Source organism: Delphinus delphis, chromosome 10 (genome assembly GCF_949987515.2).
Source record: "Delphinus delphis chromosome 10, mDelDel1.2, whole genome shotgun sequence".
Lineage (NCBI taxonomy): Eukaryota > Metazoa > Chordata > Mammalia > Artiodactyla > Delphinidae > Delphinus > Delphinus delphis.
In genome coordinates, this window is record NC_082692.2 from 5,603,737 (window position 1) to 5,617,243 (window position 13,507).

The 13,507-nt window shown below is 54.7% G+C and overlaps 2 protein-coding genes across 2 annotated transcripts in view; both read left to right on the plus strand.

The window, feature by feature from the left end:
• SNRNP48 (small nuclear ribonucleoprotein U11/U12 subunit 48) overlaps positions 1 to 13,507 on the plus strand; it is a 578,580-nt gene that overhangs the window by 271,166 nt on the left and 293,907 nt on the right. The gene's annotated exons all lie outside the window — the stretch shown is intronic.
• The window catches only part of BMP6 (bone morphogenetic protein 6), a 146,189-nt gene that overhangs the window by 131,237 nt on the left and 1,445 nt on the right, over positions 1 to 13,507 (plus strand). The window contains exons 3-6 of the mRNA XM_060023670.2: positions 4,124 to 4,272; positions 4,758 to 4,955; positions 12,499 to 12,575; positions 13,391 to 13,501. Coding sequence (XP_059879653.1) covers positions 4,124 to 4,272; positions 4,758 to 4,955; positions 12,499 to 12,575; positions 13,391 to 13,501 — 535 coding nt within the window. The remainder of the gene's footprint in view (positions 1 to 4,123; positions 4,273 to 4,757; positions 4,956 to 12,498; positions 12,576 to 13,390; positions 13,502 to 13,507) is intronic.

The window sequence follows — 13,507 nt, forward strand, 5'->3', positions numbered from 1 at the left end:
GGTCATGTGTCATTGAAGAAAAGTAAATAGATGTGGGTCACACCAGACCCATTTTAGTGACTTGCCATAAATAGTGTCTCTTAAATACCTGAGTTACTGGAAGCATTGAGCCAGTGAAGTCCCTCCTCAAAGCTGTCATTCTTTTTGAAAGTTCCTCACCCTTTCTGAGTGTGTGTCAGTGGTGTCTGCAGTCTAGACAGAGGGCATTGTGCCTGGGAGAAGGAGGAGGGTGAGACCGGGAGCCACTGGAGTCCCAGCAGCAGGCGTTAGGCATCTCAACCTTTACTTCCTGCGCGACCTTTCACCCCTCCGACACTGACCCTGACATGAGAAGTCACTCATGATTTCTCATCCTGTGCCAGCCCTGAGCATCTGAATGTGTTTTCTGTATCCAGCCGCCATTGGCATTGATGTGCAGTGGATTTTAAACTCTGACTCTATTATTCCAAGCCCTTGTTTGGGTAATTACTACCTCTGCCCTGTACTTTAGAAAAAAAAATTTTATTGAACTAGAGTTGATTTACTATATTTTGTTAGTTTCAGGTATACGGCAAAGTGATTCAGTTGTGTGTGTACATACGCACACACACACGCAAATATACTTTTTTCAAATTCCTTTCCATGATAGGTTATTACAAGATGGTGAATATAGTTCCCTGTGCTATACAGTAGGTCCTTGTTGTTTATCTTTTTTTTTTTTTTTTTTGGTGGTACGCGGGCCTCTCACTGCTGTGGCCTCTCCCGTTGCGGAGCACAGGCTCCGGACGCGCAGGCTCAGCGGCCATGGCTCACGGGCCCAGCCGCTCCACGGCATGTGGGATCCTCCCGAACCGGGGCACGAACCCGTGTCGCCTGCATCGGCAGGCGGACTCTCAACCACTGCGCCACCAGGGAAGCCCTGTTTATCTATTTTATATACAGTTGTATGTATCTGTTAATCCCCAATTCCCAATTTACCCCTCCCCCCCTTTCCCCTTTAGTAACCATGATTGTTCTCTGTATCTGTGAGTCTCTTATTGGTAAGTAAGTTCATTTGTATGATTTTTTAGGATTCAGCAAATAAGTGATCTCGTGATATTTGCCCGCCTATACTTTTCTTGACTCTGCTTTTGAAGCCTGAGCTCCGGTTTCAAGCTGTAGTGACCCCACTTAACACCTGTGTGGCCTTCACACCTTTACCCTCTCCAGGCTGCACGCCCTCAGCTCTAGAAGAGACACGTGATAGGACCTGCCTTCCCCGGGCTTCCCTTGGAGCGGCGGGAGCTCTTCTCGAGGCCCCGCTCGGTGAAAGCACACGGGAAATATTTGCTGTTCCTCCAGCCACTGAGCCCAGCTATTTCAAGCCCATGTTCTCCATCACTTCCCTTCTAAGGGACCTGAGCATCCTAGGTTTAAGTGGCTGAATTTGATTCGCCCTCAGTGCCCTGAGCCCCGGAGCTCTTCCTGTCTCCAGGCTCAGCTGCGACCCTGTGTGTGTGGATCCATGGGTCTCCTAAGCTGTGAGGACCGGCACTGTCCTCGCTGCACAGTCAGCGAGGTGTGGCCCAGAAGCACCACCAATTCCTGGGGACCCCAGTGGGACTCCGGAGCAGAGTCAGGGTAGAAACACGGGCTCCCGTGTCCACCAATCCCCACGCACCGTGTGGACTTCATTTCCTCCCCATCATGGTTATGCGTGCTTCCCCTCCCTCTTTAAGTCACGCCCTTCTCCTCTTTCCCTTTTTCTCTTCTTCTGTCTCCCTTTTGTGGATGACGGCCTCTGTCCCATCGCCCCACTTTCTCTAACAGACTCCCCCGTTCCTTCATCATTAACTCTTTTTAACTATAAAAGCTCATTCGAGCTCTTTCTACCAGCTATGCCACGCCCATATCTTGGGCTGTATTTCTCTGCAGCCTTGTTACAAGTCCTGAAAACATGTGCATGGAAGCTCTTAGTGACCAGTGGCCCTCGGCTCTAACCCCACACGGACCCTCTTCAGCTCAGGGGCAGCCTCACACCCTGACATTCTCACCGCGTCTTCATTCTAGAAGCTGCCCCTCTGACAAGAACATGTCTTGTGCATCCTTTGGGACTAGGGTGACTTTTCCCACATTGCCGTTCATAGTGTCTGTGTTATTTCTGGATGAAGGTCTTCTCCAACCTTTCAGAACAGCACTGATGTCTTTTTACATCTTCACTTCAAAGCTTTGGACCCGCCACCCCCTCTTGCTGCTTTCCACGAACACCCCCCGTCTGCCTGCCCACAGCCACCTCAGTGATGGGGGGGGTAATTTCTCAGCAGGGTGTGTGACACATTGGGGGAGGGGGGGTGCTTTATAGATGGCAGGCGGTGATGTGCCCCCTGCAGGCTCTGTCCACCAGCTGAATAAACGATGCGTAGGCACACCTACTGCTTGGAACTTGGAAAAGATGACAATAGCCTTGCCTTCCAACTCTGAGCCATGTAAACAGGAAAAATTGTTTCCCCTCTGAGAAGTCTAACATTTTTAACTCAGATGTTTCACTGGCCTCCCAGACGTTTGATGGACTAGAGATACATTGTATTCATTTGTCACAGGTTGTCTTTCATAATAATCTCAAAAGGCAGGAAGTCATTGTGGAAAACTCTGAATCCACTTACTTTCTTTTCACCAGATTGTTCTTTCAATTACTGGTCATGTGTCCAGAAACTCACACCTGAGTCTCAGTTTCCCCAGCTGTAAAATGGGGGTAATGATATTCTACCTAGTTTTCAGGATGGTTGAAGCAAAGTAGATGCAAGCGCTTTATGACCGATTTAAATGTACACTGTTAGGACCTCCCTGGTGGCGCAGTGGTTAAGAATCCGCCTGCCAGTGCAGAGGACACGGGTTCGAGCCCTGGTCCGGGAAGATCCCACATGCTGCAGAGCAACTAAGCCCGTGAGCCACAACTACTGAGCCCATGTGCCACAACTACTGAATTCCATACGCCTAGAGCCCGTGCTGTGCAACGAGAAGCCACCACAATGAGAAGCCCGCACACCTTAACGAAGAGTAGCCCCCGCTCGCCACAACTAGAGAAAGCCCACACGCAGCAACGAAGATCCAATGCAGCCAAAACTAAATACATAAATGAATTTATAAAATAAATAAATGTACACTGTTAGTATTGTGATGGTCATCTTAAATTTAGTATTGAATTCTAGTAATTGTTCTGTAAGCTCTTGCAGCAAAATATTTCCAGCACCAGGGGATTTGAGTCTTTCCATGGCTAAAACCTCCCCCTTCCCTGTCATGGGAATTCCAGGCCATTTCGTGCCGGTGTCTCTGGGACGTCAACTCAGACTGTGTCCTCGCGACACACCAAGGTGACCGTCCTACACGCTGCCTTGTCGTGGCATGTGGGTCCCTCACCCCATCTTCCCACACTAGAGTTATATCAGCTGGAAACTGTTAAAAAAAAAAAAAAAAAGTAAAAGCAGTCCGTGTGGAGCCCAGTGGAAGGAAGGGGCTCGGTGAGTTTGCCTCAAAGGGCCCCGGCATGGCTCACAGCGGGGCTGGGAGAGACTTGAAACTCACCGTCCACATGGGGAAGGACGCGGCTCTCACCGTAGGCCATGTGAAGGCCTTAATTAACAGAAAAGACTTCATGATTACTCAGAAATAGGATGTGAATCCTGGCTTCTCCTTTCACGGGAACTAACGTGAGGATTGTCGGGTTCTGAGCTTTTAAAAAAATTAACAAAGTACAACTTAGTAAATGCTCATCTTTATTGATCCTGATTTAATATTTGCTTAACCCTCTTCCTCACTGCCCCCTCCACGGCCTCTCTGTTTAGAGTTCATTAGCTGCAAAGCATGCAACAATAGGACTGTTTATTTATTTTGAATTTACCTTAATTCTAAAAAAGATGTGGCCTGAGCAGCTGTCGTGAGGCTTTTGGTGACACCGAGGGGCGCCCCTATGTCAGCTGCTGTCCGTGCGGCACCCCAGCAGGTTGTGTTGCGGGTGTGTCCTGTGTGATGTCACACCAGCCGGGGCCCCGGCTGGTCGCCGTCCCTGACCCGACGGTGGCATCTGTCGTCTGACACCGGGCAGGACGGAGTGGGGATGAGCTGGGGGCCCTGCGCCCTTCATCCTGCCGCCTTTTCCCTCTTTCAGAGACTCTGACCTGTTTCTGTTGGACACCCGCGCCGTGTGGGCCTCGGAAGAAGGCTGGCTGGAATTTGACATCACAGCCACCAGCAACCTGTGGGTCCTGACCCCGCAGCACAACATGGGGCTGCAGCTGAGTGTGGTCACGCGCGACGGTGAGTTGGCCAAGCTCGGGCCGAGGGTCGTCGCCTTGGTCTCCTTCGCGGCAGGCGTGGCAGAGCCGTGGTTTCCGGGTGGGCCCCGGGCTCCAGGATGGCTCGGCTTCCTGTCCCCTCAGAGCCACTGTGGACCAGCAAGGCCTCCCCCCCACAAGCCTCCTGGCAAGGACTTGGAGATGGTGAGATGGTCCTGGATCCGAGAGGACCCGCGGAGGGCAGCGCCCAGGCGGAGGCCGGGGCGCGTCGAGAGAGAGAGGAAGGCGGGAGCGGGTCCGAGGGCCGACACCGCGTGGGTCAGTGGGCGCCCTTCCCGCACCTGTGCGTCCCCGCTGCGGCCCGCGGGCCCGGCACCTGGGGCCTGTGGAGCTGCCTCGCCGGTGGGAGGCACGTGATCGGGAAGAAGGATGCACAGGCCGGGGTGAGAACAGCACAACTGGGGGGCTGGGGGTCCCACCACCCTCCTGCTTTGATTTGCCTTCCAGGGCTCGACATCAGCCCCCGAGCCGCCGGCCTCGTGGGCAGGGACGGCCCCTACGACAAGCAGCCCTTCATGGTGGCCTTCTTCAAGGCCAGCGAGGTCCACGTGCGCAGTACCCGCTCGGCCGCCGGCCGGCGGCGACAGCAGAGCCGCAACCGCTCCGCCCCGGCCCAGGACGTGTCGCGGGCCTCCAGCGCCTCAGGTGGGTTGGGCGACCCCGTCTTTGCAGGACCCTGTGGGCTCTGGGGCGTCCGTGAGGACACAGGACCCGCCAAGGCTTTCAGACGCTGTGCGGCTTCCGCAGGTGCCTGGGCAGCCCCCGATAATCTAGACGGGTCCCTAGGCCGTCAGAGGGGAACACTTGTTACCCCGAGGTTGTCTCAGGCTGCAGACAGCCTCAGGGTCTGTTTTGCCAGAAAAGCGTCCTTTTGTTTGGTCAGGTCTCTCCACCTCTTTTCATGCCCGTGCCGAGCCTTAGAGCGCCTAGCTTTTCTCCTAGTTGCGTTACGCCGGGGAAACCATGACTTGCAAACGTGGTACATCCGTGTAAGGCGGGTTGGCGTTCGTCGGTGCTCTTGGCTGGAAGTGGTATGGCCAGTCAGCTCCACCAGCCCTCTCTGATGGATTTCGCTGGTGCATTTGATTGGCAAGTTCAGGGTTCTACCTTTAGACGTGGTTAGATCCGTGGGCTCAGATGATATTAGGAATCTCTGTTTTCCTAGCTTCCTCTGTTGCTGGCATTCTCAGAAAGCCTGTCTTGATGTGGTGGTCAGGAAGGCAACCTCAGCTTCAGAAAGAGAGCATCTCTTTCGTGGTAGCTTCAGACAGCCAGGTTGGGCCCAGGTGCTCACCCCCTGGAGGGTAGGGGATGGAGTCAGCCCCCTCCTGCCCTGAACAGGCAGGGTCAAAGGGCAGGAGAGAGGAAACAGCTCCCACTGCCCGAGTGTCAATTCAGAGGTCTTTCCGAAATGCTTCCTCCCACGCCTGCCTTTTGGGGAAGAGGCACGGAAGCCCACTCATCAGAACACGGTGGTGGGGGGGGGCGGGTAGCAGGCGTTCCCTCCTGACACCCAGCTCACAGAGCTAGTCAGTATTGAATTCAAACCAAGGTGCATCTTACTCTAGAGTTGGTGCTTTCGAGTTCTGGGTTTCCTTTTCCTTTAAACAGCCCAGAAATCAAGCACGAAGTTGAAGATTTGCCGTAGGATTTGCAGTTGGAGGTCTTGCTTCCCTCATTACTACTCTGTGACTTTGGACAAACTAATCCACTTCGGCGTCAGTTTACCCAGCTGTTAAGTGGGGATGCTTGATCCTCGGGGGCTTTGCTGGAATTAAATGAGAAGCATGGCTCTGGCTCAAAGACGAGTTGCCTCCAAGCATGGGAAGGTCTCAGGGTGTACGTTAGGCTCCTCTGAAGGCATTAAAATACTTCTGGAAGATGCGTTAATTCTTCCAGGTGACTGTTTCACAGTGTCATCTTCCATGGCCGGCAAGAGTTCTTGGAACTTTCCGAAGCGCCCCGTTTTCCTTTGGGAAACAGTGTCTTCATTTTGGGTTCTGACTCAGCGTTTCTGTTACCAGTAACCTGGATGTGGAACTTGTACCGCCCGGTGTGATGTGACATTGTGCTGCTTCTCCTCCTGGTGTTTCTTGGAGGCTTCGCCCAGCATGGGTGTTCCTGTGTTTACCGCTAGAAACAGTCAGGGTTGGGGTTTAAAGAAGAAGAAGAAATGATTGCTTGCCTTTATTCGCTTGGCAGGAAGCCTGCTGAACAGTAATCATCACAGTGCTGTCCTCGGGGCGCGGCGGTGCAGCCGGCCCGTGGCATCTGATGAACTGCGGTCAGTTTGGTACCAGGACCTCAGGCCTGAAGGCGGCTCTTGAGGTGTCGATTACTTTTTTTTAATTTTTTTTTTTGCGGTACGCGGGCCTCTCACTGTTGTGGCCTCTCCCGTTGTGGAGCACAGGCTCCGGACGCGCAGGCTCAGCGGCCATGGCTCACGGGCCCAGCCACTCCGTGGCATGTGGGATCTTCCCGGGCCGGGGCACAAACCCGCGTCCCCTGCATCGGCAGGCGGACTCCCAACCACTGCGCCACCAGGGAAGCCCTCGATTGCTTTTTAAAATGAAAATCTCACTTGATTTACTCCACATCCCCTCCCCCACCAGTACACACATAAATGTCTTTTTTAATCGAGAAAACATGTCATCTCTGATTTGGGTTTTCGTGGCATCACTGAGTTATTCTCTTCCAAATCCCTTCCGGCATTTTGTTTTCAGTTTGATGAGTTTAAATTAAATACGAATAGTAAAGGTGGTCTAATTTGTAAGAAGAGGCAAGTACATCTGCTTTTTCTTGGTCTTCCCACCCCCCCAGCCCCGTACTTTCAAACATGCTTTGTTCCTTTCAGCAGCGCTGAGGCTAAGAGTTCCTAACAAGTGGGCCTGGCCTCACCTGCTTAAAGGCCCAGACCCCCAAGAAAGTGTTACTACGGAGGGTCCTCCTTCCCTCCCGCTATCTTCAAAGACTCTCGCAAGCTGGTCCAAGAAGTGGCCCAGGTTAGGCTCACCGAAGTGCTTTATCGGTTTGGCCCTTTCCTCCTTCCTTATTCTCGCCATTAATGGGAATGGAGGTGCAGAGGGGATTGCTCTTGGAGAAGGTGTTTCCAGAAAGATGGCCTGCCCTCCAGGGGAACGGACCATCGGTTTGCGCTTTCTTTCCGGGCTATGGTGGGGCCAGATGTTGCTGGGTCTTCGTGAACCAGGTAGATGCTGCCGAGACAAAAAGCTGTGGTCTCGGTGTGACTCCAGGGGGGACTTGCCCCTTGTAAATCTTTCGGGAGGTTGAAGGAAGAGATGGCTTGGCCTCTGCTGCCCCCCGTCTTCCACAGTGTGCTGCTCCCAGGGAATTCATACTTCTCCACTGAAACAAACACCAGCAGCCGCCCACCGGAGACCGTCCTGCCTCTGGGTAAAGAAGTTAGCATCATCCGTCCAGTTGCCTGTCATCAGGGTGAAACATGGCAGGGAAACACGTGGCTGTTTTTGGAACTGAGCTGCCGATGCCGGAGACGGCGGGACCCGTCGCCAACGAGGGAGAGGCCAGCAGCCCGCCCGCCTCTTCCCCTGCCCACCCAAATCTGCTCTCACACCTGTCCTTGGCCTTCAAGCTGGACTTCCCAAACACATGCACCAAGCAGTGGGTTTGGACCGAAGTCTCCCTGGATGGGTTTGACCTGCCCTGGCCTCTCTGTTGCTGTCTGCTCTGAGTGGATGCTGGGTGTTGGCCGTGTCGCTCTTCTCCAGTGGGCTTGGATATCGTCTGGACCATATTGTTCATCGTTTGACACGTGTTTTACTAGTCCTGGTCCAAGCCGTGCTGTGCAGCCCACTGGGGATTCTAGTGTCTCTGGCCATTCTTTTCGGCCTCCAGGCTACCAGCCAGCCCACTGCTCCTGTGGCACCCCATCCACGGCTCCCCGAGCTCTCATTGGGTGGTCTCGTTCTACCTGCTGCCATTCATCCTCTTTCATAGTATCTTTCTCTCAGCGTCCATGATTTTGTCTCCTGGGGGACTGACACCACCTGACCGACCCATTACAAGGGTTGTGAACAAATGGCCTTGAGGGTGGTTCCATGTGGTGATTCTAGATTCTGTTCTAGCTCATTTTCCAAGATCTTTCCAAAACATCTTTGGGGTGTGGGGTAGTGAATGTGCTTTCAGTTCAGCTGGTGAGTCTGAGGTTTTCTGCCGTGTCCACCAGCTGGCTGCCAACACCGTGACTGAGAATTGCTCTTTGTTTTGGCAGATGAATAGTTTTGAAACATTTTCTGCCACTTTGAACAATTCATGTCAAATTGGATTCACTGACCTTTGGGCCTCGTTCACCCTTGACGTTCATGTTGCCATCACTCAGCCCTGCTGACTATCTCTGAACCAGCAGCTTCTCAAGACCCTCTCTCTGCTTTGGAATGAGCTCTTCATCGATTCAAATGCTACCTGTGAGCATCTCTTAAATTCTCCTCTGTCTCTTTCCAACCCACCCAAACATGTATCCTTTTCTTAAAATTTTATTTATTTATTTGTTATTTTTGGCTGCGTTGGGTCTCTGTTGCTGCCCACGGGCCTTCTCTAGTTGCGGCGAGCAGGGGCTACTCTTTGTTGCGGTGCGCGGGCTTCTCATGGCCGTGGCTTCTCTTGTTGCGTAGCACGGGCTCTAGGCGAGCGGGCTCAGTAGTTGTGGCTCGTGGGCTGTAGTGCGCAGGCTTGGTAGTTGTGGCGCACGGGCTTAGTTGCTCCGTGGCATGTGGGATCTTCCCGGACCAGGGCTTGAACCCATATCCCCTGCATCTTAACCTCTGTGCCACCAGGTAAGTCCCCAAACATGTATCCTTAAGGGTCCTGGGAGAAAAGGTGGCTCTGGTACATGTAAATACACTGTTGACCTTCTCGTTGCTGGTTCATATCTTCTATCCCTTGAACTTTCCAGTTGGGACCATTCAGTATGCTTCCAGCATAGGAAAGGTAACCAGAACTCATCACTTGCAAAGCAGTGATGTGGGTACTTTATTATGACTATGACATGCTTTGCTATAGATTTCAGGGAATTTCAGTGCATAGACTAGGGGGTCTCATTCTCCCAGAGCAATGTTTGCTTGGCCTTTTAGTTCCTGGCGGGTGTCCCCTCTAGCTCAGCACTTGCTTCCACGGGTTGACACGCCAGAGATGACAGGGCTCGTCCACCATGGACACCCAACGCTTGGGAAGAACGGACACGGGTCAGGGCTGTGACTTAGCCGTGTATAGTTCTTCAAAGGCGTTGCGAATTTTAATGTGTCATTTTGATCTTAAATTCAAACTTTAGGGCCTGGAGCTTGGCTCCCAGATGTCTCGGTCAAGAGGTGGAGGCTCGTCCAGGGCTTTCTAAATGAAATCAGAACTTAGTTCTCCACAGCTGTGGAGGACAGTCAGGGCATGAGTGATTGGAAAGTTAGAGTTGTTCCAAATTCCATATTTCTAATACTTGACTCTCGTCTGCCATTACGCCCCTTTAGGATAAAAGTTATCAAGGAGTGAAGCCAACTAGAACCTGACCTTCTACTCCATCCCTAGGTTCACCCCTAATGAATGTGCTAACGGGCCGGTAATGCTGAATAATAAAGAGGTGTGAACAGGTGCTGCAAGATGCCCGAATAATTCACCAACTACTGCCAACTCCCCAGAGGGCACTGGGGGCCAGGGTCCCTCTAGGAAGGGACAGAGGTGCGTGAAGCAGGGAGTCTCAGGGCTCAGTCTTTAAGGAGAGCCTCTGTTTTCAAGATACTTAGCTCCATAGTCTTTTATAATCAAGACCAAGGCTGAGATCAAAGCCCCGCTCAGATTAAATGGAGCTGTATAAGACCTTGAAATCCTGCAGCCACAAAAGAACAGGACTTCACTGTTGCCTTTCATGCTAACCGTCCGGTTGTAAACAAAATCGAGCCTCTGAAAAGCAAGCTGTCCCCCCACTCCTGCCCCCCGCCCAGCACTTTACGAGATTATTGACACCAGAAATCAAAATCCCAGTGTGGTCCCGGGGTCCCACAGTGTCAGTGGCACAGGAGCTGGGCTTCTTCCAGCAGGTTCTCAAGGCCCCGTTGATTCTGTGGGGTACGTGGGAGCCGGAGATTCCTTTGGGATAAGCTGGGCGGATCAGGCCGGAGGCAGGGGAGGAGCGGCCAGCCCAGTGCAGACAGGGGTACCATTTTAACAGCTGCCCTTTGCCCTTGCCCTTGTCATTCTAGGAGGGAAGGGAAATGAGAGCAGCGAATTGTTCCCTCTAAAAAACAAGCTTCCTCTGGGAAGACTCTGCAGCCTGAGCTCAGAAGAGCCGGGCTGTGCGGACAGCGTGCTCTGTGCTCCTGCTGTCCTGGTGTTTTCCTGGCCGAGCCTGGGGCCTGCAGCTGGTGTGGCCTGGGGCAGGGGAGGCGGTCAGCCCCCGGCGGCTGTCTGCAGAAGCCTTCACGCTCCTCCCCTGCCCCCTGGTTTCTTAGGCCGCCCTGACTCTGTCTCTTTCCTGCTTCTTCCCCTCTCCAGTCTCCCCTTTGTTCCTCTCTCCTCCTCTCTTGGGGCTGGAAAGGACAGCAGGCCGGCTGCCTGGACCCCTGGGGCTTGGGCCGAGCTGGGGCCGCAGGGATTCAGGTGCAGCCGCCTCCCTGGTGGCTGCCCGGCCCCGCCTGTGGCGTGATGGGGCCCCTGCCCTTCTCATCCCGGCCCCGCTCTCCTGAGAATCTCTTCTGCCCAAGGGAAGCGAGGGCCAGACTGCGGAGATGGCGGGGGGTCGGCCAGGCCCTTCCCCACGCCCCCTCGGTTCCGTCCGGCAGAAGCAGCAACTGTCCCTGCCTGTGTCCCGATGCCCACTGGGGGTCCTACAGCCCAGTTCCGTCCTGATCCTGACGGCCTGGGGGGAGCACAGATGCCACCAGGTCAACGGCTTGGCCCCCTGCGGATGCCACCTGTGGCTCTGTCCCGCTCGGTGAGATTCAGGGGTTCCCGTAACGCCCCCTCCCGGGTCTGCTGATTCACTGGAGCAACTCACAGGACGCAGGAAAGTGCCCCACTTGGGACTCCAGCTGGATTAGAAAGGACGCAGAGGCGGGGCGGGCCGCTCTCCCCGCACACGGACATGCTCACCCAACAACCCCAGGCTCCCCCGAGCCCCGTGTCCAGAGTTGTCACGTGGGCTTCACGACTTGAACTCCGCCTCCAGTCCTCCCCCCTTCCCTGGAGGTCAGGCTGGCCCACGTCCCAACCTCTGATCACGTGGTGGTCTTTCTGGTGAGCAGCCCATCCTGAGCTCTCCGGGGCCCCACTAGGAGCTGGATTATCACACAGGAAATTCCACGGTTTGGGTAGCTCTTCACATGTCCTGAACTTCATTCCACCAGAACTGCTCTCTCTTCCTCTCTCTCTCCCTCTTTAACTGTCCCTTCTCTGAACTCCCGGTGGGGTTTCTCTCCAGCCCCTGCGCATGGCGTTCAGATTCTGTTTTGTACTGGCGTGAGCTCTGCACGTCTCACGGCACCCCGTCCGTTCCCTGAGTCGCTGGAGGCCAGAAGCCTTGCCTGACGGATCCTCTTGTTTCCCGTGGCACCTCGCAGGGAGCGCGTCACACAGAAGCCGCTCCGTCTGGCCTAGATGAGTCAGGGCACCCTTGTCCTCCTGCCAGCGGTCGGTTAATGAAGCCAGGCTAGCAGGTCCTGACACACAGAGCAGGTGCGCGCACTTCAGCCCAGCCCCGCCCCGCGCCCACTCCCGGCCCCCCGGGCAGGCCCGGCTCCAGGGCGCCCCCTTCAGGAGGCTCTCCCGGCCCCTGCGCAGCTTCAGGACAGCCCCGGTTTTAGAAAGCGAGCGGAACCTGCCTGGTGTGTCTTGCCTGTGAATACGATGTCCTCCAAGTCAGGGCCCCGGGGTGTTTGGGGCATCTTGGTCCAACAGGGGATCACGACAAACATCTGTTGCTTGAAAGGAGTCCATTCAGGTCAGTAATGACGTGCTGTGTGCCAGTGTGCCCGGCAGTGCCCCAGAGTGGACGAGACGGAGTAAGTCAAACACCCGAGCAGCTGGGAGGAGGCTGCAGAACTGTGGGCGCCCCAGCTGTGTCTAGCGGGGGCCTTGCGCACGGCTGGCCCGTGGTTAACTGTCCGGGTAAGTTTGTAAGCGAAGAATGAATCAGTTAACTGTTGCATCTTCTGCTCTCCAACAGATTACAACAGCAGTGAACTGAAAACAGCCTGCAGGAAGCACGAGCTCTACGTGAGCTTCCAGGACCTGGGCTGGCAGGTGAGTGCTCTGGACAGCAAGGGGGACGAGGCCCTCTCTCGGCAGTCTCTTCTCATCTTAGAGGCAGCAGCCATCCTCAGAGACCTTGAACTTGAGGGCTGAGAAGGTTCCTCCTGTGAAGGTCTTAGGGGCCCTTCCAGATGCCCAGGTCTTGGAGTGGGGTGGCAGAAGGCCCGCCCACTCGGGCAGGAAGCCCCCCGGCTCCTCTCCAGGTGCGCAGGCGCCCTGTCCCTCCACATCAGTAGCCCATTTCCCAGTGCTCTTCTCTCATTCTCTCAGGGTCCACAGGGCCTGTACTGCTTTGGGCATTTAAACAGGAGTGCACTGTGCTTTGAGAAGGGGCTGGAAGAGCATCTAACAGTTAACTTCTCCAAGGGCCACATGCCAGTTCGCCCCGACCAGAAGCACACCGATGCCCTGCCTCCCTCCCGAAGGCCACTGCTAGTTAATAAGAGAAGACGCAAATTCTAGGCTTCCAGTGATGGAAGATCGTTCCCACGTGCGGTGGCATTGCGGTGACGGAGTACCCGGGCTCCTGGAGAGGCTCCTTTGGTCCAAGTTCATGGAGCCAGCCACCTGCAGGCCTCCAGGCCTAGGCGGGCCAGGAGCAGGTCAGGGCCTTGTGGGCCTGTGGAAGGAGCGAGGGCTCCAGAGTCTGACTGACCGGGTTCACAGCCTCGCTTTGCCCCTCGAGTGTGACCTCGACCTGCTGTGTCTGTCTCCTTAGCTGCTCCATGTGAGTAATAGCTTCTCGCAGGGTTCCTGAGGGCACAGGTGATACGAGGTGTGTGTGTACATCACTCTCTCTGTTGCAGGACTGGATCATTGCACCCAAGGGTTACGCTGCCAACTACTGTGATGGAGAATGCTCCTTCCCTCTCAACGCGCACATGAACGCCACCAACCATGCCATCGTGCAGACCCTGGTGAGC